Source organism: Tinamus guttatus, unplaced genomic scaffold, assembly GCF_059628265.1.
Source record: "Tinamus guttatus ecotype Peru unplaced genomic scaffold, ASM5962826v1 Tinamus_guttatus_pri_ptg000050l, whole genome shotgun sequence".
Taxonomy (NCBI): Eukaryota; Metazoa; Chordata; class Aves; order Tinamiformes; family Tinamidae; genus Tinamus; species Tinamus guttatus.
The window spans coordinates 398,925-426,300 of record NW_028288584.1 but is presented as its reverse complement, the minus strand read 5'-3'; the positions used below and the strand labels follow the sequence as shown (position 1 = coordinate 426,300).

The window sequence follows — 27,376 nt, the reverse complement described above, 5'->3', positions numbered from 1 at the left end:
TAGCAATAAATAGGGACCATAGAGGCACCAGTGGTAACATGATGGCTAATGAAAGATGGTGTTCAGAGTCTAGATTTCTTTGAAAACCCTGCCTTGCCTTCTTTTCCCTTCTTTTTTTTTGTGTGTGTTATCTTTTCAGCATATTTAACACCTAAGTGGGTATTTTGTTCTCCATTGATCTGTCCTGCAATAGTGAGTTGCGTTTTCAAAAACTGATGCCACAGACTTGCTTCCATTCTTGTGCTGCATGAGTAATAAGGTTAAAAAAAAAAACAACAAAAAACTGTTATAATTGGAGGACATCATGTTTTCCAGGTTTCTGGTGCTCACTGTGGTGCTTGATACTTTAACTCAACTTTTTGAATTTTGGCATGTCCTTAGGCTAAAATCAATACTGATCAGTGCATGTGAGCCTGGGGCAATCCTAGAGTTAGGAGCAATCCTAAGTCTTGGGAGTGAAACAAGAAAAAAGCTTTTCTGTCTTTCTGCCTGTCTTTCTTTCTTTCTTTCTACCTGTCCTTCTGCCTGTCTTTGGAATAACTAATATCTTTCCATCCATAATCATCTGCTTTTCTCCGTCTTGTTGCTATTAGAATGAGAGTAAAAGAGCCATAATCACAGGTGGCTGCTGTAAGAGATTGTGGACATCCTTACCTATCTGGCATTGCCATTATTTCCAAAACGCAGTTTAGACTTCATTTTGGGAAGCAGTTTTGGGAAGCAGTTGCTGGAGACAGGTCTTCGGCCTGCATTGTAGCTTTCCAAGCTCTGCATGAAGCTCTTTGAAGCTGGTCTAGGTAAAAATTCAGGGAATTATTTTAAGTGAACAATCTCTCCTTGGTTCCCCATAACTGTCTCCCTTCATTTCTGATTGTTTCAGCCCTGCATTGGACATAGCAGTTAAGAGTATATCAGCCACGGCTCTGCAACATTCAGTTCCTACAGAAATCACTGGGGTTTTGCTCTGGGTTATTTTAAAAAGGCTTTGCTTGCAAAAAAAAAAAAAAAAGAAAGAAAAATGTAGGGGGGTAGGTATCACTGCCTCCGTCTGCTGCTTCGGTTTGGCCACACTTGGGAACACTGCAAAAGAGTTTTCAGTATCTCATTATAAAAAGGACATAGATAAATCTGAAAGGATAGAGGGAAGGGTGACAAAAGTGATGTACGGCTTGTAGAAAAGGAGACTAAGGGTGGATATAACAGTCTATAAATATTTGAGAGGTAATAATATGTAGGAGGGGGAGGGATTATTTGCAGTGCCAGAGAGAGCATAACAAGGAGCAACGGCTTGAAACTAAAAAAGACAAAATTAAATTAGACAGTAGACACTTTTTCTCCTAACTAGAAGTGCAATTAGCAACAGAGTGACCTGCGAAAGGACAAGGGGGTAAGTGAAGCATAATCACAAGAGGTCTTTAAGTGTATGTTAGATTGCATTCTAAGGTGATTAATATGGAGGTAAGCTCCATATTAAGCTGTACAGGTTAAACGTTGTTGAACTGGACAATGGAAATCTCCTGCAGCTTTGTTGTCCCCTGTATGATTCGTCACTTATGGCTACTGTCTGACTATGTTAAATAAATCGTAGTGTCACAGGGCACTTCATCCCTGCTCTGATGTTTCCAATGAATTCCTCATTTCCGGAACCAGCAACTTGCCAAACCTTCAGTGTCCCTGGGCCATTTCCGAGTTATTTTCTGGTGCCTTCTCTGTAGCTTTCCTTGTGTGGCCAACAGCTGGAAACCCACAATGGGTTGGGAAGAGGTTTCCACCCTCCTTGCCCTTTTCAGACGAGCTGCTGTCCCCCGAGGCATTGAGAGCTGCCGGTTTCTTTGCGTTTTTCAGATTTCTCCAGTTGTCCCACAGCAACTTTGCTTGCGTGGAGCAAGCGGCTCGGAGGTAGCGTCACCATCTGTAGCCTGCTCCCCAGCCAAGGTGTCTGTGGGGCTACACAGTCCCCAGCCAAGGTGTCTGTGGGGCTACACAGATCGCAGAAGCAATGGACGGGGACAACAGGCCTCCCTTGTGAGGGAGGCCAAGGGGGCTGGAGGCCCTCGTTGTCCTTAGTGCCGTGGCCGCGCGCGCCGGCGTTGAGCGGCCTGTGCCGCCTTGCGCCGAGATAAGGCCGCGGGCGGGAGATGCGGGGATGCACGGAGCGTTTTCCATCCGTGGGCGCATTATTATGCTATCTGCAGCTACCCTCTTGTTCCTTTCCCTGTCCTTGAAACAGTTATTACGACTTATCTGAGTGTGTGGGGCTTTCTTGTTGTTTTTAGAGAAGATATAAGTGGGGAGTGAGGGAATACTGCACACTTCCTTAACTGAGCGCTGGCATGAGTCCATTTTTCCCCCACCTCCCGTTGTTTTTTCGTGTGATTTCTTGTACCTTGAAGACTGCCTTCTTTCCTTCTATTTATAAACTTCCTTCTTTATCCGCTTTACTGGCCCATATTGCATTTGCAGTATATTTATCGTTTACTGACCTGGGGACTGAAAATGCAGCTTCGCAGATTTGTTTAGTAGAAACACTCTTTTAGATGCATCTTCTAATTCATCATTTTTTTTTGTTTGTTTGTTTTTCCTGAACTTTTCAATACTTTCTCCTATGCCTGGGCCCCTGATATTTATCATCAGAGTTGTGACTAATTATGTCAAGCACAAACTTTTGCGCTTCTCTCCTGTGTGTTTTGTGTGTGTGGGGGGGAACCTTGAAAGAACTCTGCAGTATGACTGGCCTAATTATTTTATGATTTCCCATTAAACATACAAGAGTTAGCTGTGTTTGTGTGATTTTTGGTCATAGCCCAGGCCCAGGGTATGTCTAAAAAGATGCTTTACCACTTCTGGAAATTAGTCTTTCCATCAAATTGAAGTATACTGAGTTAAAAAAACCCACTATTTACTATTTCTCTATTTCTACTTATTTTTATTTTAAAAACCTTTTGGTTTTCTGTCATCACACAACTTCTAATCAGGCTCAGACTCTAGCTAATTCTGACCATCGTCCTACTCCCTTTATTATTTTTAGTGTGAGCCATAATGATTTTATCCTGGTCATATTTCCTCCAAGGTCTCTTATCTCAGACACTTGTAAAGCCTTCCCTCCCTTCTAATGTTCTCTTTGATCTGTTGTTAATGACTTAAACCCCTTTACATTTAACCCACACCGAGTTTCTTTCTCCGCTTCTCAATTTGCTTCTTTGGGCCTGCAGGTGTCCAGACTTCTTTTTCATCACTGTCTAGAATTATGATTTTCTTTCCTGATTTCTTTTCTAATTTCTTCCTCCTCTTTTTTTTTTTTTTTTTTAAGTGTGTTTTTTTAACTTCTGCTCCTCTTTTACAGTAAGTAGCATATTGTGTAGCTGATACACAACCAGGTAAAAGTAGGCAATTTCTCCTTCATTTACTTAAATTAATAACAACATTCAGATTATCTATATATCTATATATGCACTCACATGCCCAGGTGTTATACTGAAAATTGAAAATATTCCTTGCTTTATGTGCTGCTGATTTTCCGAAGTACTTTTTGGCCCCGATTCTGTTGACTGACATATGTGCTGTATAATTATAGATAGGTGTGTGTTCAGCATGAACAATGTTTTATGTGTAATGTTGTAATGTTAAAATGCGCCTTGCGTCTTCACAGCATCCAAGCCATGTTCAGAGATTCTGAACACTTTTTTTTTGCTTAAAGACTGAAAAAGTGCCTTTTTTCAGTCATGTGTCCTCCTCATGTTAGGAGAAATTATAGGATGCCAGATGAATGTTTGCACCAGATAATTTGAATTAAGTGTATGATAAAGGTGGAGCAAGTATACCCTCTACTATAGCTCTGCTGAAGTTGTTGATGATATTTATGCTCATCTTTCTTTAACTGGATTTGGGTTGTGCCTGTGAGAATAACTGGGGAGCTTGTTAGGCCAGGATGCAATCTCCTGGCTGGAAATTCCCTCTTTTTTTTTTTCCTCCAAAGTCACTTTTTTTTCCCTTTTTTTTCTTTCTTTCTTTTTTTTTTTTCCAGGGGGAGAGAGGAGAACGGTTTAGAATTAAGTTTAAATTTAACTAAAAGTCTGGCATTTTAGTTTTTTTTTTTTTTAAAAAAAAAAAACCATATCGGAAACACACCCATACATTCAGTTAAGAGTGTTTTTTTTTTCCTAATCTTTGCATTAAAGAAGGACAGATGATATTGATGCATATGGGACTAGTAGCATTCTGCTTTTGGATCCAGCAGTAATTAGAATCCAAAGGACTGGATAACTTGCATGCTTTTTCTTTTTATGTAATTTGGGTAAGGATGTCTCTGGACCATTAATGTTGATTTTCAGTAAGTTTTGTAACACTGGGGAGATTGCTAAGGGCTGGAGAAGAGCTGGTGTCCCACCGGTGTTTAAGAAGAGTAATAACATGGGTGTTTACAGATCTCTTGGTTGGACTTTAGTTCTTGGAAAGAGAGTGGAAGAGTTTACACTGGGCTGAGATTAGTGAGAGGGGGTAGAGGTGCCACTATTAAAGGATGCTCATATAATCTGAATAACAGGAGTTTATGGGTAAAATTTTTTTATCAAGCTAGTAATCTTTTATCATTATAAATTTGCGAGATAAAGTGAAATATTGATACAGTCAAACTCGCTAAAGCATTTGATTTTGTAACCCTGATATCTTGATTAAGAAGCAGAATTGATAGAAAATCAATACGGTGTGTATTAAATGGTTTTAAAAGAAGATTATGTTAGTCTGAAAATGTGGCTACGAATAGGGAATCTGACAGCAGTATTTCTAAAGAAGTCTCACAGGAACTGCTTTTGTCTTAAAGCTGTTGAATCTTTTCACTGATATTTTGGAAGTAAACCCGTGATCATCATAGGTAGTGCATGTAGGTGACCTAAAGGCCCGGGGGCTGCTGAACTGTGAAGACCAGAGCGCAGGGAGAGCTCAGTCGCCTGGCTGCATGCAAACAAGATCCATCTTTATCCAGTCCAGATGTGAAGAATGGAGGAATCTGTCCCCAGAAACACTGCCACTGCAGAGCCGCTGATGGCCATGGGAGACGCCACGCTCAACGTTAGTTCCTGGTGAAGAAGGATGTGCAGAGGGCACGGAGAGCCCTTGCAGGCAGGGAGAAGCGAGGTGGTTTAGTCCCTTCTGCACGGAAAGTTGGTGAGGTGCCCCTGGGACCTGTGTCTTTCTGCCTGTGGTGCTCGTGTCACCTTGTGCACAGGGTAGCAGCGTGGTGGTCTCCTTCCTTCCTGGAGGACACTGCGTGTGTAGGAGAAAACAGAGACCCACTGGTGGTTACGAAGTAAGAGAGATCCTGCCCGGCTCTCAAATGTCCTGAGCTAAAGACAAGGCAAGGCTGGGAGAGCAGAGCAAGTCAAGCATCGCGTGCATTTGCCCTTTTTCTGCGCTTTCTTGGGTTTCTGCAGGGATGTTTCCCTGTTCTGGACCAGCACGGGTGTACGTTAGCCAGTAAAGGTTCGTGGAGGAGACACAAGAATGGTTGAAGGACCAGAAAACATCTCATAGAAGGAGAGGCAGTAGCTTGTTTTGCCTGTAAAAGGTTTAGTTAATCTTACTGCAGCTGTGCTGAGTTGCTCATTCCTTTGCCAGGCCAGACCTGCTTTAGTTACTCTGTGCCTTTTGGCTGGCTGGTGTTTGATGTCATTAGTGAAAACTGTAGGTGCACATGAAATCCTTGCAAGCATCTTGTGCCTTGCAGAGCAGGGATCAAGCAGGAGTATGTAACTGATCTTCATTTTCCTATTTCCTTTTTCTTACCAGCATTGTGCAGCCTCAACAATGTAAATTTTATCTTGCATTTCCCTTTCCTGGCTGATGTCATGCAAGGGAAGGTGCCCTATGTGTTTTAGGGCTGCTTTAGCCCTTTTGTTGCTGGAACTAGGGAAGCTCAGGCAGAGTTTGCTTGTTCCAGGGAGCTCAAGTCACAGTGTTTTTTAGAGGGAAGAGGGCAGTGCTGGTTCCCCTGGCATGAAAATCCGCAGGATAGGCCTTGAGGAGGCATCTCCAGGGGCCGTCCGCCCGAGGAAGCTCGCGGTGACTGGTTGTTTTGCCTTGTGGCGGTGGGAGGACATGAAAGGGAGGTAGGAGCTGCCAGGCGGTATGTGCTCCATCAAGGCACGGCTGCGATAAGGAGACGGAGTTGGCAGTTTGGGGCTTCAGCTCCTGGGAAAAGACCAGGAAAACCTGGAAGAGGCAGGGCCCTTGGCATGGGCAATGCTCTGCCGGAAGGAGCCAGAGCTGCTGCGTTGACTCTTGGGGTTGCAGTGCTGTGGACACTCGGGGACAGGGGGAAAACACGTTTTTGCTCTTAGCATTTTCCTATCTGATCACAGCTCTTGCAGGAACCCCTTGGAAGTGCTTTCCTTGTGCATCCATGGAGTTTCTTTCCTTGCTTTGCGAGCAGAAACGTGCCCTGCACATCTCTCAGATGGGACACTGGGACAATGATGCCAGTACAGTTTTTCTTGCTGGGAATGTTTATGTATTTGTTGACTTAACCAGCAGCACAGATACAGAGCCACTTTATTGTGCATAGACTAGGATGAGTCTCATCCATAGTGCTCTTAAGTATCCATAAATAGCACTTCGCAGGAATCTTGTCCCAGACCACATTTATCTCCAGTCCTTAGGACCTTGTATTGCACCTGGAGAAAATTAAATTTGGAAGAACACCAAAGTGGCAGCTTTTGTGTAAAAGAACCAGGCTCGGCAGAACTACACGGCTGTGACACCAAGGCAAAAAGGCAGAATATCAGACTGAGCAGAGAGGTGAGAAATGGAAAAGGAGGCACTAAAGAGGAGAGCAGCAGAAACCCTCTCTGGAGCTTGGCATTCCCGTGTGGACATTTGTTGCTGTTGTGTTCCTCGAATTGAGACAGGGAGATGCCATCCCTGTTCCTGTCCTTCTCTTCCTGAAGAGATTTTCTTTCTCTCTCTGAATTCCCCCTTTTTTCTTTTTATTTGTTTTCATTTTAGCAAAAGCAGGGAGCGGGAAAGAGGGAAGGGGTTGGCGTGTAATATTTGTGTATGGTATCACACATTCCAGACCTATACAGGACACACTATAATAAATCACACACTACATGCTTAAACAATTTACTGCTGCTGTGACAAGTGCTCCAAAGGTCAAAAAAGCTTCCTTAACAAATTTGATAAGATAATGCAGTGAGCTGTAACAACATAAAGTCCTGGGGGCCATAGACCAGAATAGAAGAAATAATTATGCATGGTAATGGGTAATTACAGATAATGGCCTTTTTTGGGGGTGGCAGAAAATGCACAGCCCCACATCCTTGCCTGGAATGAACACTGCCTAGCACATTAACTTTATAGCAAGCTAAAAGTTCAGCACTGGAACAAAAGGCAACCCGTAACTTCTGTTGGAAAGCGCCTAGAAAAGCTCCCCGCAAAGGCAGAACTGGCACGAGTGTTTCCTCCCGGGGAGGCTGAGAGTCTCCTCAGAGAGTGAGTGACGGTGCCAGCTTCCTTTGACATCTGAAATAGCTCTGTCATGATTGTCTGGTGGGAGAAACACATTGTTCCAGCGTTTCTGATTACTGCGTTAGGGAGTGATTTCACACCAGCCTCACTCAAGGCTGCTGCCCGACCTCAAAGCCAGCCAGGAGTTGAACTGCGGCATTGCAAAACTCAGCATTGCCAGAGCAGCTAGAGGGGGTGCAAGGATGTGTTACGAGTTGGTCAGATGTGGACGCGCAGCTCTTTGGAGGCCTGAAGGCAAGTGTTTCCTCACTAAGCAATTAATTTTTTGGAGTTTTAATGGCCAAGCTGTTTGCCGTAACAGAGCCTGGCTTGCAGGAAGATGTAAACCCTGCTGTGACGAAAACCATCAGTCTTGATTAAATAACACGGGAAATATACTGCCAAAAGCTTGAGCTGTACTCCCTGGAAAATGGCTCTGCCTTCCTAATGCTCGAGTAAATGTGTCAGTTGGGTGAGCACATTTCTTACGTGTTTTCAGTGGTAAGTGTGTTATTTGAGCGAACACATTTCTTTCTCATTTTGAATGCCTTATTTGTGTATATGCAGAGTCTTTGCAGGTGAATAAATAAATAAATAGCTGTGAGGAAGAAATACGATACATGTATAAAAAACCCCATACCAATAAATACAGACTGAAATTCTTTTGATTGTCCCATTGCATAAACAGCATCCGTTTTCTGATACCTATCATCAAATGCAGGCTAATTATCTATTATAGTCATATTAGAAAAATTAGCAGTGCCACAACATGCTCCCAGGCATCAAAACTTGACTCTGTGAGCAATGCTGATTTTTAAAGCAGTTTCTGGCTTGGCTGCCTCCCAGTCTAGCTAATACTCCCCACAGATTCCTAAGTATGGTATAGGCAGTTTGATACAACCATCCTGTTTTAGAGGGTAAAAAAGATTAATAGTTAGTATGGAGTCTGTATCGTTTGCCTCGATATGAACAACTTCTTCAGGCATGTTTAATTTACTAATAGCAGTGAATAATAAAATTTTTGTAGGTGGCCCTTAACAATTCTAGTAGAAGTAGAAAATTAGGGATGAATGTTACAGAACTTCAGTGGTTTCATTTCTCGATATGTACACTTAAAAATGCATATGTATCACAAGATAGGGATGATAGAAATTCCTGTAAATTCCCTGTCTTCTCTCTACCCCTCCAAAAAGTAAGAGGGGAAAGAATGTCATATATACAGGCTGAAGTGTTGATTTTGCCGTGTGCGTCCGCAATTCGTGCAAATTGTCATGGCTTTATTGAAATAAATGGTCTGAGACTGGTTTGCATTAACTGAGGGCTTTTCACCTGCCCTGCTAAGTGAAGGCAGGAGCCTCTTGTAGGTTGCTGAATGCGTAAGACCCTTGTGTGTAACTGACCCTGAGAACTCACCTTCCTTAAAAGAAAATCCAAGCCATCCTGAAATGAATTACTGGTTAAGTACCATTAATTTGCCATAGAGCTGGAGCCATGTACAACACTGCAAGATCAATAACAGTATTTATCATGCATCATATTGATCTTCTATGAAAGAGCGGGTCGTATTTCACACTGTGTACATAATGGAAAAAAAGTAGCATCCGTTCTCTACAGGAATTAGTAAAGATATAGAAAAGAGCTTAGAAATGCAACTGATGTGATGCCAAACTGAATGAAGTGATACTGTTGTCTCACTGCAAGAGTATTGCTCACACAAGGATGGCCTCAGGCAACATTACTTTGCAGACTCAGTGCCCTGAAAACTAAGGACAATTTTAGCGGTTCCTTTTTCTTTCCTATCTACAAATTCTGTTCCTTCCCATAGAGGTTCAGTCCCATATTTTTGGCCATGATCCAGTTACAATTTGCAAAATAAAATCTTGGTAATGCAAACGGACGCTTAGGCTTAGGGACAGATTTACTTTCCTGGGGGTAAATTTGGGCCAGGATTTCACATGCCGAATCACACAGCATAGGGAAGAACCCGGGAGCCCTTTCCCGTCCTTCCATGCGGAGGGGGAGACAGTCAAGGCCCTGATCCAGCACCTGCAGCAACCCTGTTGCAGGTGGGGAGTTGGGAGTCTGACAGCACGGCAGCAATTGCCTTGTTGAAAGCTTAATTCCTGTTAAAAATCGCTCCCACTGGAATAACCAGCCGCAGGGCTGCCCCTCGAGTGCAGGTGTTGCTGACGTCTGTACTGCGGCGGGCTCCAAAAGCAGGGGAGGACCCTATCTTTGCCAGCAGGGATGTTCAGCTGCGTTGATTTAAATTTGCTAAAAAAAAAAAAAGAAAAAAAAAAAGGAAAAAAACAGCTGAAAGACGCATTCTTAACCTTGGTCCAGTGTCCTTGCTGGCAGCAAGCACATCCAGAGGCCAGCAGCCTCCCCTTATCCCTGTAGCAGAATGCCTTGCTTGTTGAAGAGCCGCAAGAGGGTCTGTGGGAAGGTTCAGTGAGCAGATAGGAGTCAAGAACTTGGACAAGAACAAGGAAACCTCGTGCCATGCCGGGGCTTGGTTGCAGGCCTTGCTTTAAAGAGGGTTGTTTGGCAGTCTGTGGCCATGCTCGGGGATATCATGCTCCAGTGGCAACTGGCTAGCAGGTTTCAGCTGGGGAGAGCCAGCACAGCCAGGGTAAAAACACCCCAGGTGTGTGATGAACGAGAAGCCTTCCAAAGGCAGAGTCCCAGGTGCCTTGTTTTTAGGCTAGGGTATCCCTGGGATTCTCTGGCCAGTAGCTCTGCTCCCGCTTAGCACTTCCCTGGAGGGACCCCATGACTTGAAGGCACTGACTGACATGACCTGCTTTTCTTTCCCTTGTTGCGGAGAAGAAAAAGTCAAGACGTGCAGGGTTTTCCTAGATTAATAAAATATTTCCCCTAATGCCATTATGCTGTATTTAGAATGTACATGTTTACTGTGTGCAGTAGTAGGAGGAAATCCTGAAGTTCAACAGGATAATTTTGGTAAAAGTGGAAGGCTGGATTCTGTAACAGGAGTCCTCATTCTCTACAGGGTCGAGTGGGTCCCTTCACTTGAACTTCCCTCATTCCCAAGTGTCATCAATTTTTCCCAAAGTGATGCTGGGTACGTTTTCCTGTGGTGTAGCTCAGTGGTCATGGGTCAGGAGAACTGTGGATTCCCTATTTTCATGTTTATAACAGAAAAATTGCCCCACGTTGCTCATGTCTGGAGATATATGTATGTGTGTGCATGGGTGGGTGAGTGATCAGGTGAACAGTCTTAGGTACTCTGTTGAGTCTGGAGATAGCAGCACATAGTCCTGTAGAGGTCATTAGCTCCCATTTCATTTTTAGCTCTAGTGCTAGTGTCTGTAATGGACTTACCTCTCATTATGGCACACTTCAGGTGGGGTGATGCTGCAAGTGCTTCGGAGGAGGTTGCACATCTCTGCAGCATGGCACAGCACCCCCGTAAGCTCCACAGCCAGGGCTGCCTTGCATTTCTCTGTCTCATGTGAAATCTATATCCCAGCATGGAAGGTGTTGTGGGATTTCACTTTTGGCTTTCAATCTACAGCATGAAAAGCAGAGCAGTTGGGCTGCAGCATTTCTCAGGAGCTAAGTTCTGAGCAGGGCAGGCTCAGGCACATGCTGTGATTTATCTATCATCTGAATTGTTTTTTTTCATTGCTGGTGGTCTGTGTTCTTGTGTGAACAAAGGCATGGACAAGATGGACTTGAAGACAGGGCTGTCCAGAAGCAGGATAATAGCAATATTAAAATTTTGTATGAATGTGCAGTGCAAAAATGTTTATGAAAGCGTTGAAAGCTCTTTAGCGTTGTGTACTCTGTTTTATGTGCAAGTTTGAGAGGTATTTGGGATGAAAATAGTCAGATGGCTAGTCTCATGCTCATGTAGGGCTGAGGGACAGAAGAGCCACAACAGGAGACTTGAGGTGCTGTGTTCTGCTTGTAAATGTGTAAAGTTGATTGATGCCAATAGAATGTCAAGAGCAGCAGAGTAGCAGAGCACTGATAATTTTTAGTGATCTGGAATGATAGTATCTCTGATTGCAAAGAGCTTACACTAGAACTAAAGAAGGGAAATATAGTTAAAAATTGTTAAAACTGATCATTGGATTTAGCTTGCAACTAAAACACATTACAGTGGAAAATATTACCAGGGTTGTGGGAGGCTGATGAAGGCCAGCTATTAATGTTACAGGTAGGTAAACAAGGTTCAGAGATACCATGCGATAGGAACACAACCATCCAGGCAACCTCTGCATGACATCTCTGCTAGGGAGGGATGGTATTTGACATGTGCCTGTTGTCCATGCTCCTTCATCTCCATGCTGATAACTCACCTAGTTAGGCCAGGTTTTGCTGAAAAAGCAGCAGCCTCTTGCAGAAGATAAGAGCTGCTTCCTTGTTTAATTTGTACATGTATATTCACAGTGTGGTTAGGCTTTCTAGGGCTGTGTTTGCTGTATTCTTAATTTACAGTCTAGCATGTGGCTTCACCAGGTAAGTGATCAGAGAGAGCTGAGGCATGCAGCAGTGCTAGCAAGCTCTAAAGATGTCTTTGGAAGGCATTTTCTCACCTGAAGGGTGTTAGATATAATGGGGTAAACGAACAGTGTCATCCTGTGGCTATAGCCTTTCTGCTTCCAGGGAATCAAGAGCCTTGACACTCAGCTATAATTAATTAAAAAATAATTTCACAGCAGTGTGAGAACTCAGCACACTGCTGAGTTCATAACCTCTAGCTGTTTTTTTCTGCCCTTGTGCAGTCTACAGTGTGTGTGTGGAGGTGGTGTTTCTCAGGCTCTGAGTTAACATCAGTCCATTTGACCTTCCAGCGAAGAGTGAGCTGTTCTTCCCCTTCAGCCCCCGCTTCTTCCTATTTATTATCCTCTGCCCAGCCCAAGAGGAGGAGGTGAAAGGAACGCTCCTTGTGGATCCTCCTGTTTCATAATCGCTTGTATTTTTCTTTTCCAGAGGGACGGATGCTCATTCAGGACATCCCTTCCATCCCCAGCAGAGGGCACTTGGAGAGCACGTCTGATTTGGTTGTGGACTCCACCTACTACAGCAGTTTTTACCAGCCATCCCTGTATCCTTACTATAACAACCTCTACAACTACTCCCAGTACCAAATGGCAGTGGCCAGTGAACCTTCCTCGAGTGAGATGGGGGGTTCGCTCGTAGGGTCCCCCATGAAAAACAGCCTTCGGAGCCTCCCAGCGACATACATGTCAAGCCAGTCAGGAAAGCAATGGCAGGTATGGTGCTACAAAGGTGTTAAGTGTGAGGTGGACCATAATCTTGTTTGTTTTGGGGATGATTCTGGTTTCAGGTGTGCTGGCTTCTTGGCAAGCCAGAACAGCACCAGATTCCAGGTGTGACATTAGGACACATTAAGAAAGTTAGGCAAGAGCCAAAGTAGGTGGTTATCATATGATACAGTACAATCAAAGCAATGGTATTAATGTAGGTAGGCTGTCAGCAACACTAATGAAGGGCATCCACTTAATTTTATATTTATGTATATATATATATTTTAACATAGCATTCTTGGAGCTCCAGGTGTCACTTCTGAGAGGCTTTGCCCTTCAGGAACATATTTTGCTCTTAGAATCGTTAAGGTTGGAAGGGACCTCTAGAGATCATCTAGTCCAAACCTAGTCTTCTGTTTTTCACATGCACGGCGATGTCAGTTGTGAAGTGTTCCTTCTTATCAGGCTAAGGAGATCATGTTGCTCTGCAGTTTGTTCGTAGCAGCCCACTTGAGTGTGACACAGAGTTAAGTTATATTATGGTATGCTTTAATGGTATATTCTGACAGCCTCAGCTCTAGGGCTTGAGATTTCAGCTGAGATGATAGCTCAAGTTAAGGGCTATGTATATTAGGTTAGCATCCGAGCTGTTTTTTTGTTTGCTTGTTTGTTTTGTTTGTTTTGAACAGCTCCAGGTACTATGTTAATTACAGTATAAATCCAACCCAGCAATCTTGCTGTAGGGTTTGATAATCGTAACTTCCTGCTTTTTACCAAGAAGGAAAGAGTAAATCTGCCAAGGTAAGAGATTTCTCATCTTTCTCGACAAAACTGGTTGAGTCATTCCAGTGGTCCTGAATGCTCTGCTTGATCTTGCACTACAGTTGAGCCTTTGTGTCTGAAATTGGGCTTGAAGTTGTACCGCTGAGGCTGTGTATATCTGTGTCCCTGTTTGAAGACAGGAGCTCCTGCAGAACGTCAAGAGAAGATCGGTTCCTGTCTGCAAAAGCTCCCTTGTGAAGCTACTCAACCAGGAAGGATTATATATCCACCAAAACTTCCTTTCTGAAGTGGGTGGATGGGTGTTCCTTTTAGCTGACAGAGGATTGCTCTGATTTTCTCTGGTACAGGGAGCAACTTTAAAAGGGTATTTTAACTTCTGAGCCTGAACTAACAGCCGGCTGATTGCAATTCCTCTACTAGTCCCCGTCACCTTGAGTGAGGTTTTCCTAGCATTAGGCACTTCTTCTCATGGAAAGACCCTTCTGAAATGCCAATCAGGGCAACAGCTGACATGGCCACTGCATGGCCACGCACCCTGATCATCAGGGTGTTGTACTTAACACTCTCTCCAGCACTAAGTCTATTTCCCATTGTACTGGGAAAAGAGGGGTCAACCTCCTTTCCACTGCCTGAGCCCAAAACCACAAAAGCTTTCTTCTCCCAATGTGTTGAAAGGCTTCCCTTTATCCACCTTCACATACGTGCAGATACCCCTTTTCAGTCATATGCACAGGTAGCAGCCTCTGTAGGTGCTGAATCAGGTTGCCAAATCACTCTAGGCAAGCTGGGAAAAGGATTTTGTTTATGAAAATGAAGTGCTAGTGTTTTTTTAGGTTTAATTTTGGTCAATTAGGTTAACAGGGCGCATTGCATCAGAGTGTTTTGGGTGGAATGTTACTTGTAAAGATTTTATAGGACATAGTGTGGAAGAGCCTGCAGGAGAGCTGATGCTCGGAGGTACTACCACAATATGAAGGAAGGACAGCAACATTTAAAGCTTACATGTTCTTGCAGGCTGTTACTGCCTTGCTTCACCATTTCTTCAACCAGTAGAGACTTCTTTAGTTTTGCTCTTTTGAGAAAAGGGAAAGTAAAATAGCTGTATTGGCTTCCTAAATAGTTAACCAAGTTCTGAGGAGGAGATAACATTAGAATGAACTGTGTTAAACTTAGGAGTGAAGGTAGTATTGTCTCAGTTTCTGTCGTATAGTGTAAACTTGAACCAAGAATATTTGTTCAAAGGGTACTGGACTAGAGTGTGTTTTGGAGAGGTTACCTGTTATTCATAGAACTTTTGACATATTAACTTAACAGCCTAACTTGCAGTGACCCAGATGCTTTGTATATAGGGGTATACTTTCTACTGAGCTGGGGTCCAAACTTGCTGGGGTCTTGTAGAGCTGTTCTGAGCCTGAGCAAGGCTTTCTACCTGCAAAGGTGGGAGCTTCCCAACTTTTACATGGCCTTAACTCAGAGCCAGGTCTCTTGTTGGTAGCACAGAGTGTAGTTCAACAGGTAGTGTTGCCTGGTAACTTTTCCTGATTATTGTTGGAAGAGTTATGACTTAAAGCAATTTGTGTACTGTTGCATTAACTTATAGCATTGCATAGATAATCATAAGTTTTATAGAGAGAGGTAGACCAGGTAGTACTTCATAGCATTAGGTGCAGTCAGATTTGGACAGTAAGGCACTGTACAGCATTAAAGTAATTTTCCCATAAGAGGAACAAACTACCAAGTGCTGCATAGGTTGAACATTGATTTTGTGCATGGAAGGGTCTCAGCAAAGGGTTACCACAGAAGTCCAATGTCAAATGGATAAAAGTGAATGTTTGTCACCATCAGGTACAGCAAGGAGCTGCAGGAGAGTTTCAAAGTGTCACCTACAAAGAGGAATCTTGACTTAGACCTTCTGTGCTGGTGCCTTTTCTCAGGAGAAAACATGTCCCCATTTCTGCACAGAGATTTTTGCTGGACCACTTGCACTAATAAATAGACTTGTTGCCTCCTATACTTGCAGTACTACCGAGTCTGCCCATGTGATTGGTAGTGCCATAGATGTTCTTATTCAGATTTTGACCTTTTTTCCTCTTCACCAAGATGACAGCTGTGCAATGCCAGCTGTGACCAGTGCATGGCAGGTTGCTATGCTCTGACGGTGAGTTTGCAGGCAAGTTTCTAGTTGATATGGGCTGGTTCACTGAAAAGTAACCTAATTTAAGCAGTAAGCGTACACAGGAAGGACATCTGCCTTTTCCAGGCTCTGTTGGCGGAGAGTTGCTTGTCCTGGGGAACTGTAACCACACAAGGAGAATTGTATACCTTGGGTGAGATAATTTCTGGACAATGATGAAGCCTTGGGTAGCCCAGCATTTCAGAATTTAGGGAGCAAGGGAAAAGAGCTCGGGAGGAAACATGTGCCTGTGTGTGGGATGGGATGAGGATTAATGCATCATTGAGCCTTGGCAAATAAACTGAATCATTGAATCTTTAATGTAGATTAATGTCAGATTTCATTAGTCTTTGTTCTTGGCAGAGGCTTCTGTACTGGGATATGTTAATGAAGCTGGGAATTTTTAAGATATTTCTCTGGAGGTTTTGTTCATTTATTTATAATTACCGCAAAAGACGTATCTATCATGTTCTGATGAGCATAATGAAGATAGTAGTATTGACTGAAGTCCTTCCAGTCATTTACATTCTGCTGCTTTTGCTAGAAAGGCAAAAGCTTTAAGGCAGATAATCATGTATGGTTGGTGATGCATCTTAATAAGTAAGAATACACAAGGCTAAGTCTGAGGGGAAATGTAACAGATGCAATGGTTATTACACATCTCCCTTTATTCCAGCTTTTCCACAAGCAACCGGGCCCTCCCTTGAAGCTCCAGTAATTGTTCATTACAACAGGAATTTATGTGCATTAAATCCAATTAACAGTTAAAAGTCCAACATTGCTACCTTAAGCTAGAGCATGATAACACACGATGAAGGTTGGTGCACTCTCCTAGTTACCCATTTCACTAGGAGTAAATGAGAAGTGCTGAGATGACTCAGTCTTCTTTTACTTATTTTAATAAACTACGGAACATGAACATGGATGACAAAGTCCAAATCTGATAAATTTTAAGTTAAGTTGGCAAGTAAAAGTGCTGAGGTGCTATATATCGAAATGGCTCCTGCAGCTGCCTAAGCAGAGAGCTCTCCACCCCAGACCTAGTGGTACCACTCCATGGCAAGTTGGGCAAGGTTGGCTCTGTAATATTCAAAGCTAGGTGCAATTGCCTGTAGTTCAGCTGGCTCTGTATTTTAAAACAAGACAATAATCACAACTATTTGGCTTCATTTATTTTTCTTTTCTTTAACCTCATTAAGTTTAGCAAGCTGGCTGCAAAGGACAATAAATTTGTATTGAAGAAGTGTGTACTGAGGTGGAGCAGGGCTGCATGTCCTGAGATTCCCCTCACTCTCACAGAGAGTAAGACCCATCCCAGAGGGAGAGAGTTCCCTGGGATGCCAGGAGCCACCTGCTCTACGCTGCTTGTGGTCCTGGATGCCACCATTCAGATGGTCATCACCATCCATGTAAATGAGGGGGTATTTACAGGACTTCATGTACCACAGCCTCCTGGTGCACACAGGATCTGCTACAGACCTTACGAAGTTTGTTTGCTGGACAAGTCCACACACAGTAAAAGGGAAAGTGGGTATTTAATAACTCTGGGCCCAACTTGAGGCCTACTTGCTCATAACTGTGGCCTGCTTGCTGTAGATCACATTTTCATGTACCTACTTTACAGGAAAATATTTTGAGTGTCAGTATACAGTAATAAGTATTAAAAAATAAATCTTAAGGAAATTCAGTTACTTAGCCCTTAAGGTACTATTTCTGGAATTGATAAAGAACCAACTAGTAGTCTCATGTGCCCCTTCATAACATAGTGCCTCAGTCTTGAGAGTTCAGGAAACCTTTGCTACTAAGAGTCCGGGCTCTGTGACCTTTGCCATGCAAGATATGGCTGCCATCCTTAAAAGGGAAAAAAAAAAAAAAAAAAAAAAAAAAGCTTGTATAAATGTAATATAATAATTTAAAGGTGGAAAAAATTATCCCCTCTTCCCTCTGAAGTGCATGGCACTTTCAAAAATCCATAGTTTGAATTGGATGGAAACCACTCCTAGTTCATCTCAAGTTTGTTTTGTGCCCATTCAGCTGTTACTTAGAGGTTTGTTTAATCATTAGCAAAGCGATTTTGAGGGGAAAGGTGCAATTTATCAATTCTAGGTGAAAAAAAAATGCTTGTCCCAGTAGTTCATGTTACAATCATGAGTGAATGTATTAGAGCTCGATGTACCTTGTTGGTTAATAACATGTGTAGTAACTACCATTAATCCTGGTACTTTCTCCTTTCAGAGGAGGCCAGTAGTTGCGATCTTCTCTTATTGCATAAGGCTCTCATAAAAGGACAGGAACCTATGTGCAGAAGATTAAAAAAATAAAAAAATCACAGTGTAATAAAGTAGAGAATACTGAGAGACTTGTCAAGATTAAGTGAAGGAAAGATTCCATCAACATGTAAGCTAAGCAGCAAGTTTTGGAGGGAACCCTTTTGCGAATAGCCCTTGAGCACATCCACGAAGAGCCTGGCTAAGTTCCCAGTATGCCACAAATCTTTAATAGCCGACCACATAAGAGTGCCTGTACCTGTAAAATTGTGTTGTCAAGATTATATTACAGGGTATATACTCACCTAAGTAGCTTAATATGACACTAAAGTCTCTCTTGTTCCTTTATGGGATACCCTGCCTTTGAGGGAGATCTGTCCAAGCTTCAATGCCTGACATCCGTCTAGGTCCTGCATCACCTGCCCGTACCCTTCACCTCCTTTCCCCAGGAGCTTAGCAGCATGTTTTAATGCTGCTGTTGTCTCTAATGAACACACAGCGCAGTGTAAGCGGAAAACAACACCACTACTTTTATTTACAACATGTGAGAGACTCTCCCAAGAAGGGCCAAGCAGCTGGTGGCCTTGCTGGTGGCAAAGCCCAGACGTGCCAGGAGGACCTGGAATTTTTGATGCTGATTTTGTTCCATGCGCCTGGTGCAGTGCAGCCACATGCATGTGCGAGTGTGCGAGTGGGCAGGCTGGCCGGGAGGCTGGGACAGAGTGTGACCACCTGGAAATAAGGCCGAGCAGAACAGATACGCTACCATCTACCACGAGTTAGCAAGTCTCTAAAAGTAAAGGCCGTAAGAGTGTCTGTACCTGTAAAATTGCCCAGATTGTATTTGAGGGCATGTACCCACATGAGTAGCCCAGTATGTCGCTAAAGTCTCTCTTATTCCTTTATGGGATACCCTGCCTTTGAGGGAGATCTGTCCAAGCTTTAATGCCTGACATCTGTCTAGGTCCTGCATCACCTGCCTGTGCCCTTCTCCTCCTTCCCCCAGGAGCTTGGCAGCATGTTTTATTTCCCCTGTTGTCTCTAATGAACGCACAGCACAGTGTAAGCAGAAAACAACACCACTACTTTTATTTACAACATGTAAGAGACTCTCCCAAGAAGGGCCACCGGAGGCCGCGGCAGCTTGCTGTGAGTCGCTGCTGGCAGCCCGTGTTTCCCCTGGCTAGCAGGAGCGATGGCGTTTCCTGGGTGGCAGCGAATCTTCCTGCTGAGGCTCCCCGGCAGGGGCGGCAGAGGAGGAGGAGGAAGTCAGGCTCCTCTTGCGCCTCGCTCTGGGCTTCGGCTGGTGGCTGCTGCCTGCGGCTGCTGCGGGGTCGGACTGAGGATGGTCGGAGTGTTCCAGGGCCGGTGCCACGTTCTGTGCCTGAGCCTCGGTGCTGCAGCCGCCGTGTGGCCTCTCTTGCAGGGGAGCAGATCTCCCGCTGAAGGGCTCTCTGGCGGCGGGGCCAGCAGGTGCCATCGTGGATGTGGAATCCAAGCGATGGCCGTGCTGTGGTGGCACCAGGTTGCTGTATTGCGGCTCCTGGGAGGTCTCCATTTGCAGCAGCATCTCAAGGCACCTCTTCCTGCTGGGCCGTAAGAGTCCTGGTCTCTTCTTGGAATAGATGGTGAGCAGGAAGTCCGTAACGGAGATTCGGAAAAACTCCTCGCTTTTGGAGAGTTTTCCAAATTCTTCGTCTGACATGTCCCCCAGATAGTTCTCACAGTCCAGGGGCATGTTCAGCAGGTCGGTGTCCATGAGCCCAGGGTCCGTGCCATGGTGCGCTGTCCACCCTGGATTCCCAGGAGAGTCCCATGCCCCGGCAGCACCCGCGGGCGCCGGTTGCGAGTGCTGTCGTGGGGCGGGCGCCTGTAGGTTGCCATCAGCCCTGTCGGCGAAGCTGCGGCCGGGCTGGTGCTCCTCATTGCCAAGGGCGGTTGGTGGCAGTGCGGGCGCTGGCTGCGGCTGTGGGGCCGCGGGGCCACCACGGAGGCGGGCGTCTGGCAGCGGGGGAGCAGCAGGGCCCTCAGGTGGCCCCTGCTGCTGCTCCTCAGGGTGCGCGCGCTGGCCGTCGCCTGCAGGGCCAGGGCCTGGCTGCTCCATGGGGGTGGCTCCGGCAGCCCGCGTGTCCCTTGGGAGCTCCTCGCTACGCAAGAGTCTTACGTAAAATCACTTCTCCTTCAAGTGAAGAAGAAAAAGAGAGTCACTTCGCGAGTGACAGGCTGGGAACCACTCAGCTGCTCCCAGTGCTGCCTGAACCTTCAGCTTCTAGAGCGGCGGCTTCGGCAGTGTCTCTGGCCACCGTCTGCAGGTGCTAATGAGGCCTTTGGTCCATGGATGTCACAATGACAGTGACATCGGCGCGGTGGCTTTGTGACAGGCCGTCCCTGCGGAGTGGCATGCCCAGCGGAATGGAGGTCGCTCCCAGCCTGAGGAAGTGCATGGGGACCAAAGGCTCCTGTGTCTGCTCTCACAGCCCAGCTCTCTGCTGTGTTTTGTTTCCAAGGGCCGGTGCCCCTCCCTGCTGGAGGGCTCAACGTTACCTCTGGCAGTTTGTAAGGGACTGCGGGTACTTTAAGCGCTGCCTTCCATGCAGCGCATTCCAGGGACTGAAATAAATTGTGTATCAAAGCCTCCAGCCAGGGGGAAAACACCCTGGGTATGAAGTGGAGGGGAAATGGGGACTGCCGCTTCCTGGAGCCACACAGGCACCTCAGTGTGTGCACTGGAAAGAGGGTGGGAGGGCAGCACAGGAAGGCACCTCCTCTCTAGCTGTGCTCTCGCTCACACAGGACATAGAGGAGTCGGGAAACTGCAGTTGAATTCCCCTTGGGCCTTGCCAGTAATCCTGGAGTTCCTGTTCCTGTCATTACTCGCCAAATTACAGAATCACAGCATGGTTGAGGTTGACAGGGAGCTCTAGGGATCATGTAGTGCAACTCCCCAGCTCCAGCAGGAACACCCAGAGCATGTGGCACAGGGTGGCGTCTAGGCATATTGGGAAGATCTCCAGAGAAGGAGACTCCACAGCCTCTCTGGGCAGCCTGTTCCAGGGCTCTGTCACCCTCCCAGGAAAAAGTTCTTCCTCCCGTGGAGGTGGAACTTCCTGTGTTTCGACTTGTACCCATTAACCCTTGTCCTGTTACTGCCAACACTGAGGAGAGTTCGGCCCCATCCTCTTTACATCCTGCCCTGAGGTATTTGTACAAATTGGTATGATCCCCTCTCAATCTTCTCCAGGCTGAAGAGGCTCAATTCACTTAGTCCTTCCTCATAAGGGAGATGCTCCAGTCCCTTAATGATCTTTGTGGCTCTACGCTGGACCCTCTCTAGAAGCTCTGTGTCCCTCTTGTTGTGGGAAGCCCCGATCTTGCCCTTCACCTTCTCTTGTCATGGCTGAACAAATGCCGCTCTTGCAGCCCCTCCTGGTGCCTTGTCATCTTGGTGGCATTTCTCCTAGTCCATTAGTCCCAGTCACATTGGTGGTTCTCTGATGGCCTCCCTCTGGTAGGTCAGTGTCTTTCTGGTCCCGCAGAGCTCCATGCTCAAGGCAAAGTCCAGATGTAGTCTCACTGGTGCGGCACAGCAGGGAACAGACCCTTTCCACCAGTTGATGGCCACACTTGTGCCAACACACCGTATTTTGCAGTGGGCCTTCTTCATAGCAGGGTACAGTACGGGCGCCTTTCCATCAGTTACTCAGAGCAGTTCCAGATGTGGTTGTGGGTCCAGCAACTTTAAATTCAGTGCAGGTTTGTGGAGCCCGGTATGTTCCCTTTGCTCTTTTTAGCCACTAGTTACAAAGTGAGGAGTAAGAGGTGGAGGCCTGATCGGGGTCTTAACATGTGCGAGTCTTTGGGCTCTGACCCCAGTAAAATCCATTCCTGCAGTTTGGTGCAGTAGCGTCTGTTCAGTGTGTCAGTGTGTCCTTCTGGTTGGCCTCTGGGCACTTCGGACATGGCCCGTTGGGACATGTGGCTCACTGTGCTCCGGGGTAATCCAACCCTATTGAGTGGGCGACAGTTGGGCGAGAGAGGGCTCCGGAAATAACTGTGGGAGGTGGATTTCAAACCCGTGTGACTTAATAGTTTGTGTTTCTTCTTGCCGTCAGGAATCATTAATTTGTGTTGGTTCGGTTAGTGCTGGGGAAAAGAGCCTTGGAGATCTCCTAGGTCCTCTTGAAAGGGCTGGAGAAAGGGTGCAGAGGCCTTATCACCTTGGGGCAGGGAGGGGACTGGAATCTGCTCTCAGTAGCCAAGGGTGCTGGCTCGAGGGAGGGTGTTTTCTGTCCCTGTGAGGCAGCATGAGGTATGAAAGGAACAGCGGTGGTGTTGTGTATTAATGCATGAGAGCTAGAAAAGAAAACAGACCAGCGTGGGCTCCCAATGCCCCCAGCTCCCACCGAACAGGACCCTTGTGCATCTGTGCACAGCGCTGATGAGAGACTGGGAGTGAAGGTGGGAAGTACAAGCAAGATCAGAGCTGCAAAGATGCCTTGATTCTCATTTGTGTAACTACTTTTAAAGGGTCTCTGCACAAGGGCAGGCTGCCTCACTGCTCGCTGCGCCCCAGTCTAAGTGAATCTGTCCTGTCTTTGGTGCAAGGGCACAGGCAAACCTATGTGCTGAATGGCTAGCTGAGCTGGGCCCTGAAGCCAAGTGTCCAGCTGCGTGCTGCACGGTCTCGTTTGCTGCGGGGTCTATAGGTGACATGTGGAAATGTCCCATCTTGGCAGGTGGTTGCCTTCCCTTCCTTGGAGAAGACATGGACAATGTGGCACCGTGTTTCTGGGAGGCAAATTAGATGTCCGAGAGATGCAGTGTTTAATGTGTGCAGGGAGTGGAGCTTCGAGGTGCAGAGACAGAGGGATTTGAGACTGAAGGTGTGGAGGGAGTATAGGAATATTTGGGAAAAAGGTAGAGAGGGGAAAAGCATGCCTAAGCTGAGAAAATATGAAGAAGGATAAAGCCATCAGTGAATGTGGCATTAATGTTCCTTAGTCATAATCAGTTTGTGTCTCGCTCCTGATGGGAATAACCTCGTCCTGCCTGCAAAAGCTTTGTGCGAGAAGGGGAGCAGAGAAGAGGGAAGCAAATGGAGAGGCCGTTGCGTTGCTGCTGGCCTTTGGCCTGAGAGATAGAGACAAAGTGAGGCCAGAAGGGTGCGAGTTTTCGCTGCTGTCTCAGCGGGGCTGTGCTGGAAGCTGCTCTCCAGCTGCGAGCAGAGAAGAGGTTGGTGTGAGGGGCCCCAGGAAGAGGCTGGTCCTGCCCGAGCTTGGGTGCCTGAAAGAGAGCTCCAAGGCTGCAGGACAGAGAGGCCTCGGATCTAGTTCTTTTCACATTTCAAGCTCTCGTTTGGATGCTCTTCCCAGTGCCTTGACTCGTAGTGAGTGTAACAGAGGTTTAGGGTGCTGGAATGGATGTGTCCTGTCCAGGCTGTGGGGACGTGCCCAGTCGTGGCATCTCTGAGCTTGCCCTGTCCTGGGTGTCGTGTCTCCTCTTGTCCGAACGGCTGCCAAGCAGGGGGTGGCCTTGCTGGTGGCAAAGCCCAGATGTGCCAGGAGGACTTGGAATTCTTCATGCCGGTTTTGTTCCATGCACCTGGTGCAGTGCAGCCACATGCATGTGCGAGTGTGCGGGTGGGCAGGCTGGCCGGGAGGCTGGGACAGAGTGTGACCACCTGGAAATAAGGCTGAGCAGAACGGATACGCTACCATCTACCACGAGTTAGCAAGGCTCTAAAAGCAAAGGCCGTAAGAGTGTCTGTACCTGTAAAATTGCCCAGATTGTATTTGAGGGCATGTACCCACATGAGTAGCCCAGTATGTCGCTAAAGTCTGTCTTGTTCCTTTATGGGATACCCTGCCTTTGAGGGAGATCTGTCCAAGCTTTAATGCCCAGCATTCATCTAGGTCCTGCATCACCTGCCTGTGCCCTTCTCCTCCTTCCCCCAGGAGCTTGGCAGCATGTTTTAATTCCCATGTTGTCTCTAATGAACGCACAGCGCAGTGTAAGCAGAAAACAACACCACTACTTTTATTTACAACATGCGAGAGACTCTCCCAAGAAGGGCCGCCGGAGGCCGCGGCAGCTTGCTGTGAGTCGCTGCTGGCAGCCCGTGTTTCCCCTGGCTAGCAGGAGCGATGGCGTTTCCTGGGTGGCAGCGAATCTTCCTGCTGAGGCTCCCCCGCAGGGGTGGCAGAGGAGGAGGAGGAAGTCAGGCTCCTCTTGCGCCTCACTCTGGGCTTCGGCTGGTGGCTGCTGCCTGCGGCTGCTGCGGGGTCAGGCTGAGGATGGTCGGAGTGTTCCAGGGCCGGTGCCACGTTCTGTGCCTGAGCCTCGGTGCTGCAGCCGCCGTGTGGCCTCTCTTGCAGGGGAGCAGATCTCCCGCTGAAGGGCTCTCTGGCGGCGGGGCCAGCAGGTGCCATCGTGGATGTGGAATCCAAGCGATGGCCGTGCTGTGGTGGCACCAGGTTGCTGTATTGCGGCTCCTGGGAGGTCTCCATTTGCAGCAGCATCTCAAGGCACCTCTTCCTGCTGGGCCGTAAGAGTCCTGGTCTCTTCTTGGAATAGATGGTGAGCAGGAAGTCCGTAACGGAGATTCGGAAAAACTCCTCGCTTTTGGAGAGTTTTCCAAATTCTTCGTCTGACATGTCCCCCAGATAGTTCTCACAGTCCAGGGGCATGTTCAGCAGGTCGGTGTCCATGAGCCCAGGGTCCGTGCCATGGTGCGCTGTCCACCCTGGATTCCCAGGAGAGTCCCATGCCCCGGCAGCACCCGCGGGCGCCGGTTGCGAGTGCTGTCGTGGGGCGGGCGCCTGTAGGTTGCCATCAGCCCTGTCGGCGAAGCTGCGGCCGGGCTGGTGCTCCTCATTGCCAAGGGCGGTTGGTGGCAGTGCGGGCGCTGGCTGCGGCTGTGGGGCCGCGGGGCCACCACGGAGGCGGGCGTCTGGCAGCGGGGGAGCAGCAGGGCCCTCAGGTGGCGCCTGCTGCTGCTCCTCAGGGTGCGCGCGCTGGCCGTCGCCTGCCGGGCCGGGGCCTGGCTGCTCCATGGGGGCGGCTCCGGCAGCCCGCGTGTCCCTTGGGAGCTCCTCGCTACGCAAGAGTCTTACGTAAAATCACTTCTCCTTCAAGTGAAGAAGAAAAAGAGAGTCACTTCGCGAGTGATGGGCTGGGAACCACTCAGATGCTCCCAGCGCTGCCTGAACCTTCAGCTTCTAGAGCGGCGGCTTCGGCAGTGTCTCTGGCCACCGTCTGCGGGTGCTAATGAGGCGTTTGGTCCATGGATGTCACAATGACAGTGACATCGGTGCGGTGGCTTTGTGACAGGCCGTCCCTGCGGAGTGGCATGCCCAGCGGAATGGAGGTCGCTCCCAGCCTGAGGAAGTGCATGGGGACCAAAGGCTCCTGTGTCTGCTCTCACAGCCCAGCTCTCTGCTGTGTTTTGTTTCCAAGGGCCGGTGCCCCTCCCTGCTGGAGGGCTCAACGTTACCTCTGGCAGTTTGTAAGGGACTGTGGGTACTTTAAGCGCTGCCTTCCATGCAGCGCATTCCAGGGACTGAAATAAATTGTTTATCAAAGCCATAGCCTCCAGCCAGGGGGAAAACACCCTGGGTATGAAGTGGAGGGGAAATGGGGACTGCCATTTTCTGGAGCCACACAGGCACCTCAGTGTGTGCACGGGAAAGAGGGTGGGATGGCAGCACAGGAAGGCACCTCCTCTCTAGCTGTGCTCTTGCTCACACAGGACATAGAAGAGTCAGGAAACTGCAGCTGAATTCCCCTTGGGCCTTGCCAGTAATCCTGGAGTTCCTGTTCCTGTCATTACTCGCCAAATTACAGAATCACAGCATGGTTGAGGTTGACAGGGAGCTCTAGGGATCATGTAGTGCAACTCCCCAGCTCCAGCAGGGACACCCAGAGCACGTGGCACAGGGTGGCATCTAGGCAGATTGGGAAGATCTCCAGAGAAGGAGACTCCACAACCTCTCTGGGCAGCCTGTTCCAGGGCTCTGTCACCCTCCCAGGAAAAAGTTCTTCCTCCCATGGAGGTGGAACTTCCTGTGTTTCGACTTGTACCCATTAACCCTTGTCCTGTCACTGCCAACACTGAGGAGAGTTTGGCCCCATCCTCTTTACATCCTGCCCTGAGGTATTTGTACAAATTGGTATGATCCCCTCTCAATCTTCTCTTCTCCAGGCTGGAGAGGTTCAATTCACTTAGTCCTTCCTCATAAGGGAGATGCTCCAGTCCCTTAATGATCTTTGTGGCTCTACGCTGGACCCTCTCTAGAAGCTCTGTGTCCCTCTTGTTGTGGGAAGCCCCGATCTTGCCTTTCACCTTCCCTTGTCATGGCTGAACAAATGCCGCTCTTGCAGCCCCTCCTGGTACATTGTCATCTTGGTGGCATTTCTCCTAGTCTATTAGTTCCAGTCACATTGGTGGTTCTCTGATGGCCTCCCTCCCATAGGTCAGTGTCTTCCTGGTCCCGCAGAGCTCCATGCTCAAGGCAAAGTCCAGATGTAGTCCCACTGGTGCGGCACAGCAGGGAACAGACCCTTTCCCCCAGTTGATGGCCACACTCATGCCAATACACCCCATTTTGCAGTTGGCCTTCTTCATAGGAGGATACAGCATAGGCAAGGAACAGAGGCCTTTCCATCTTTTACTCAGAGCAGTTCCAGATGTGGTTACAGGTCCTGCAAGCCTAAATTCAGTGCAGGTTTGTGGGGCCCCGTATGTGGGGCCCCGTATGTTCCCTTTGCTCTTTTTAGGCACTGATTACAAAATGAGGACTAAAAGGTGGAAGCCTGATCGGGGTCTTAACATGTGCAAGTCTTTGGACTCCGAGCCCAATAAAATCCATTCCTGCAGTTTTGTACAGTAGCGTCTGTGCAGTGTGTCAGTGTGTCCTTCTGGTTGGCCTCTGGGCAGTTGGGACATGGCCCGTTGGGACATGTGGCTCACTGTGCTCCAGAGTAATCCAACCCTCTTGAGTGGGCGACAGTTGGGCGAGAGAGGGCTCCGGAAATAACTGCGGGAGGTAGATTTCAAACCTGTGTGACTTAATAGTTTGTGTTTCTTCTTGCCGTCAGGAATCGTTAATTTGTGGTGGTTGGCTTAGTGCTGGGGAAAAGAGCCTTGGAGATCTCCTAGGTCCTCTTGAAAGGGCTGGAGAAAGGGTGCAGAGGCCTTATCACCTTGGGGCAGGGAGAGGACTGGAATCTGCTCTCAGTAGCCAAGGGTGCTGGCTCGAGGGAGGGTATTTTCTGTCCCTGTGAGGCAGCATGAGGTATGAAAGGAACAGCGGTGGTGTTGTGTATTAATGCATGAGAGCTAGAAAAGAAAACAGACCAGCGTGGGCTCCCAATGCCCCCAGCTCCCACCGAACAGGACCCTTGTGCATCTG

General features: G+C 47.4%; 1 protein-coding gene across 1 annotated transcript in view; it reads left to right on the top strand.

Moving 5' to 3' along the window:
• The window catches only part of DMRT1 (doublesex and mab-3 related transcription factor 1), a 65,310-nt gene that overhangs the window by 6,004 nt on the left and 31,930 nt on the right, over nucleotides 1–27,376 (top strand). Inside the window, exon 3 of the mRNA XM_088539847.1 lies at nucleotides 12,466–12,749. Within this exon, the coding sequence (XP_088395973.1) occupies nucleotides 12,466–12,749 (284 nt within the window). The remainder of the gene's footprint in view (nucleotides 1–12,465; nucleotides 12,750–27,376) is intronic.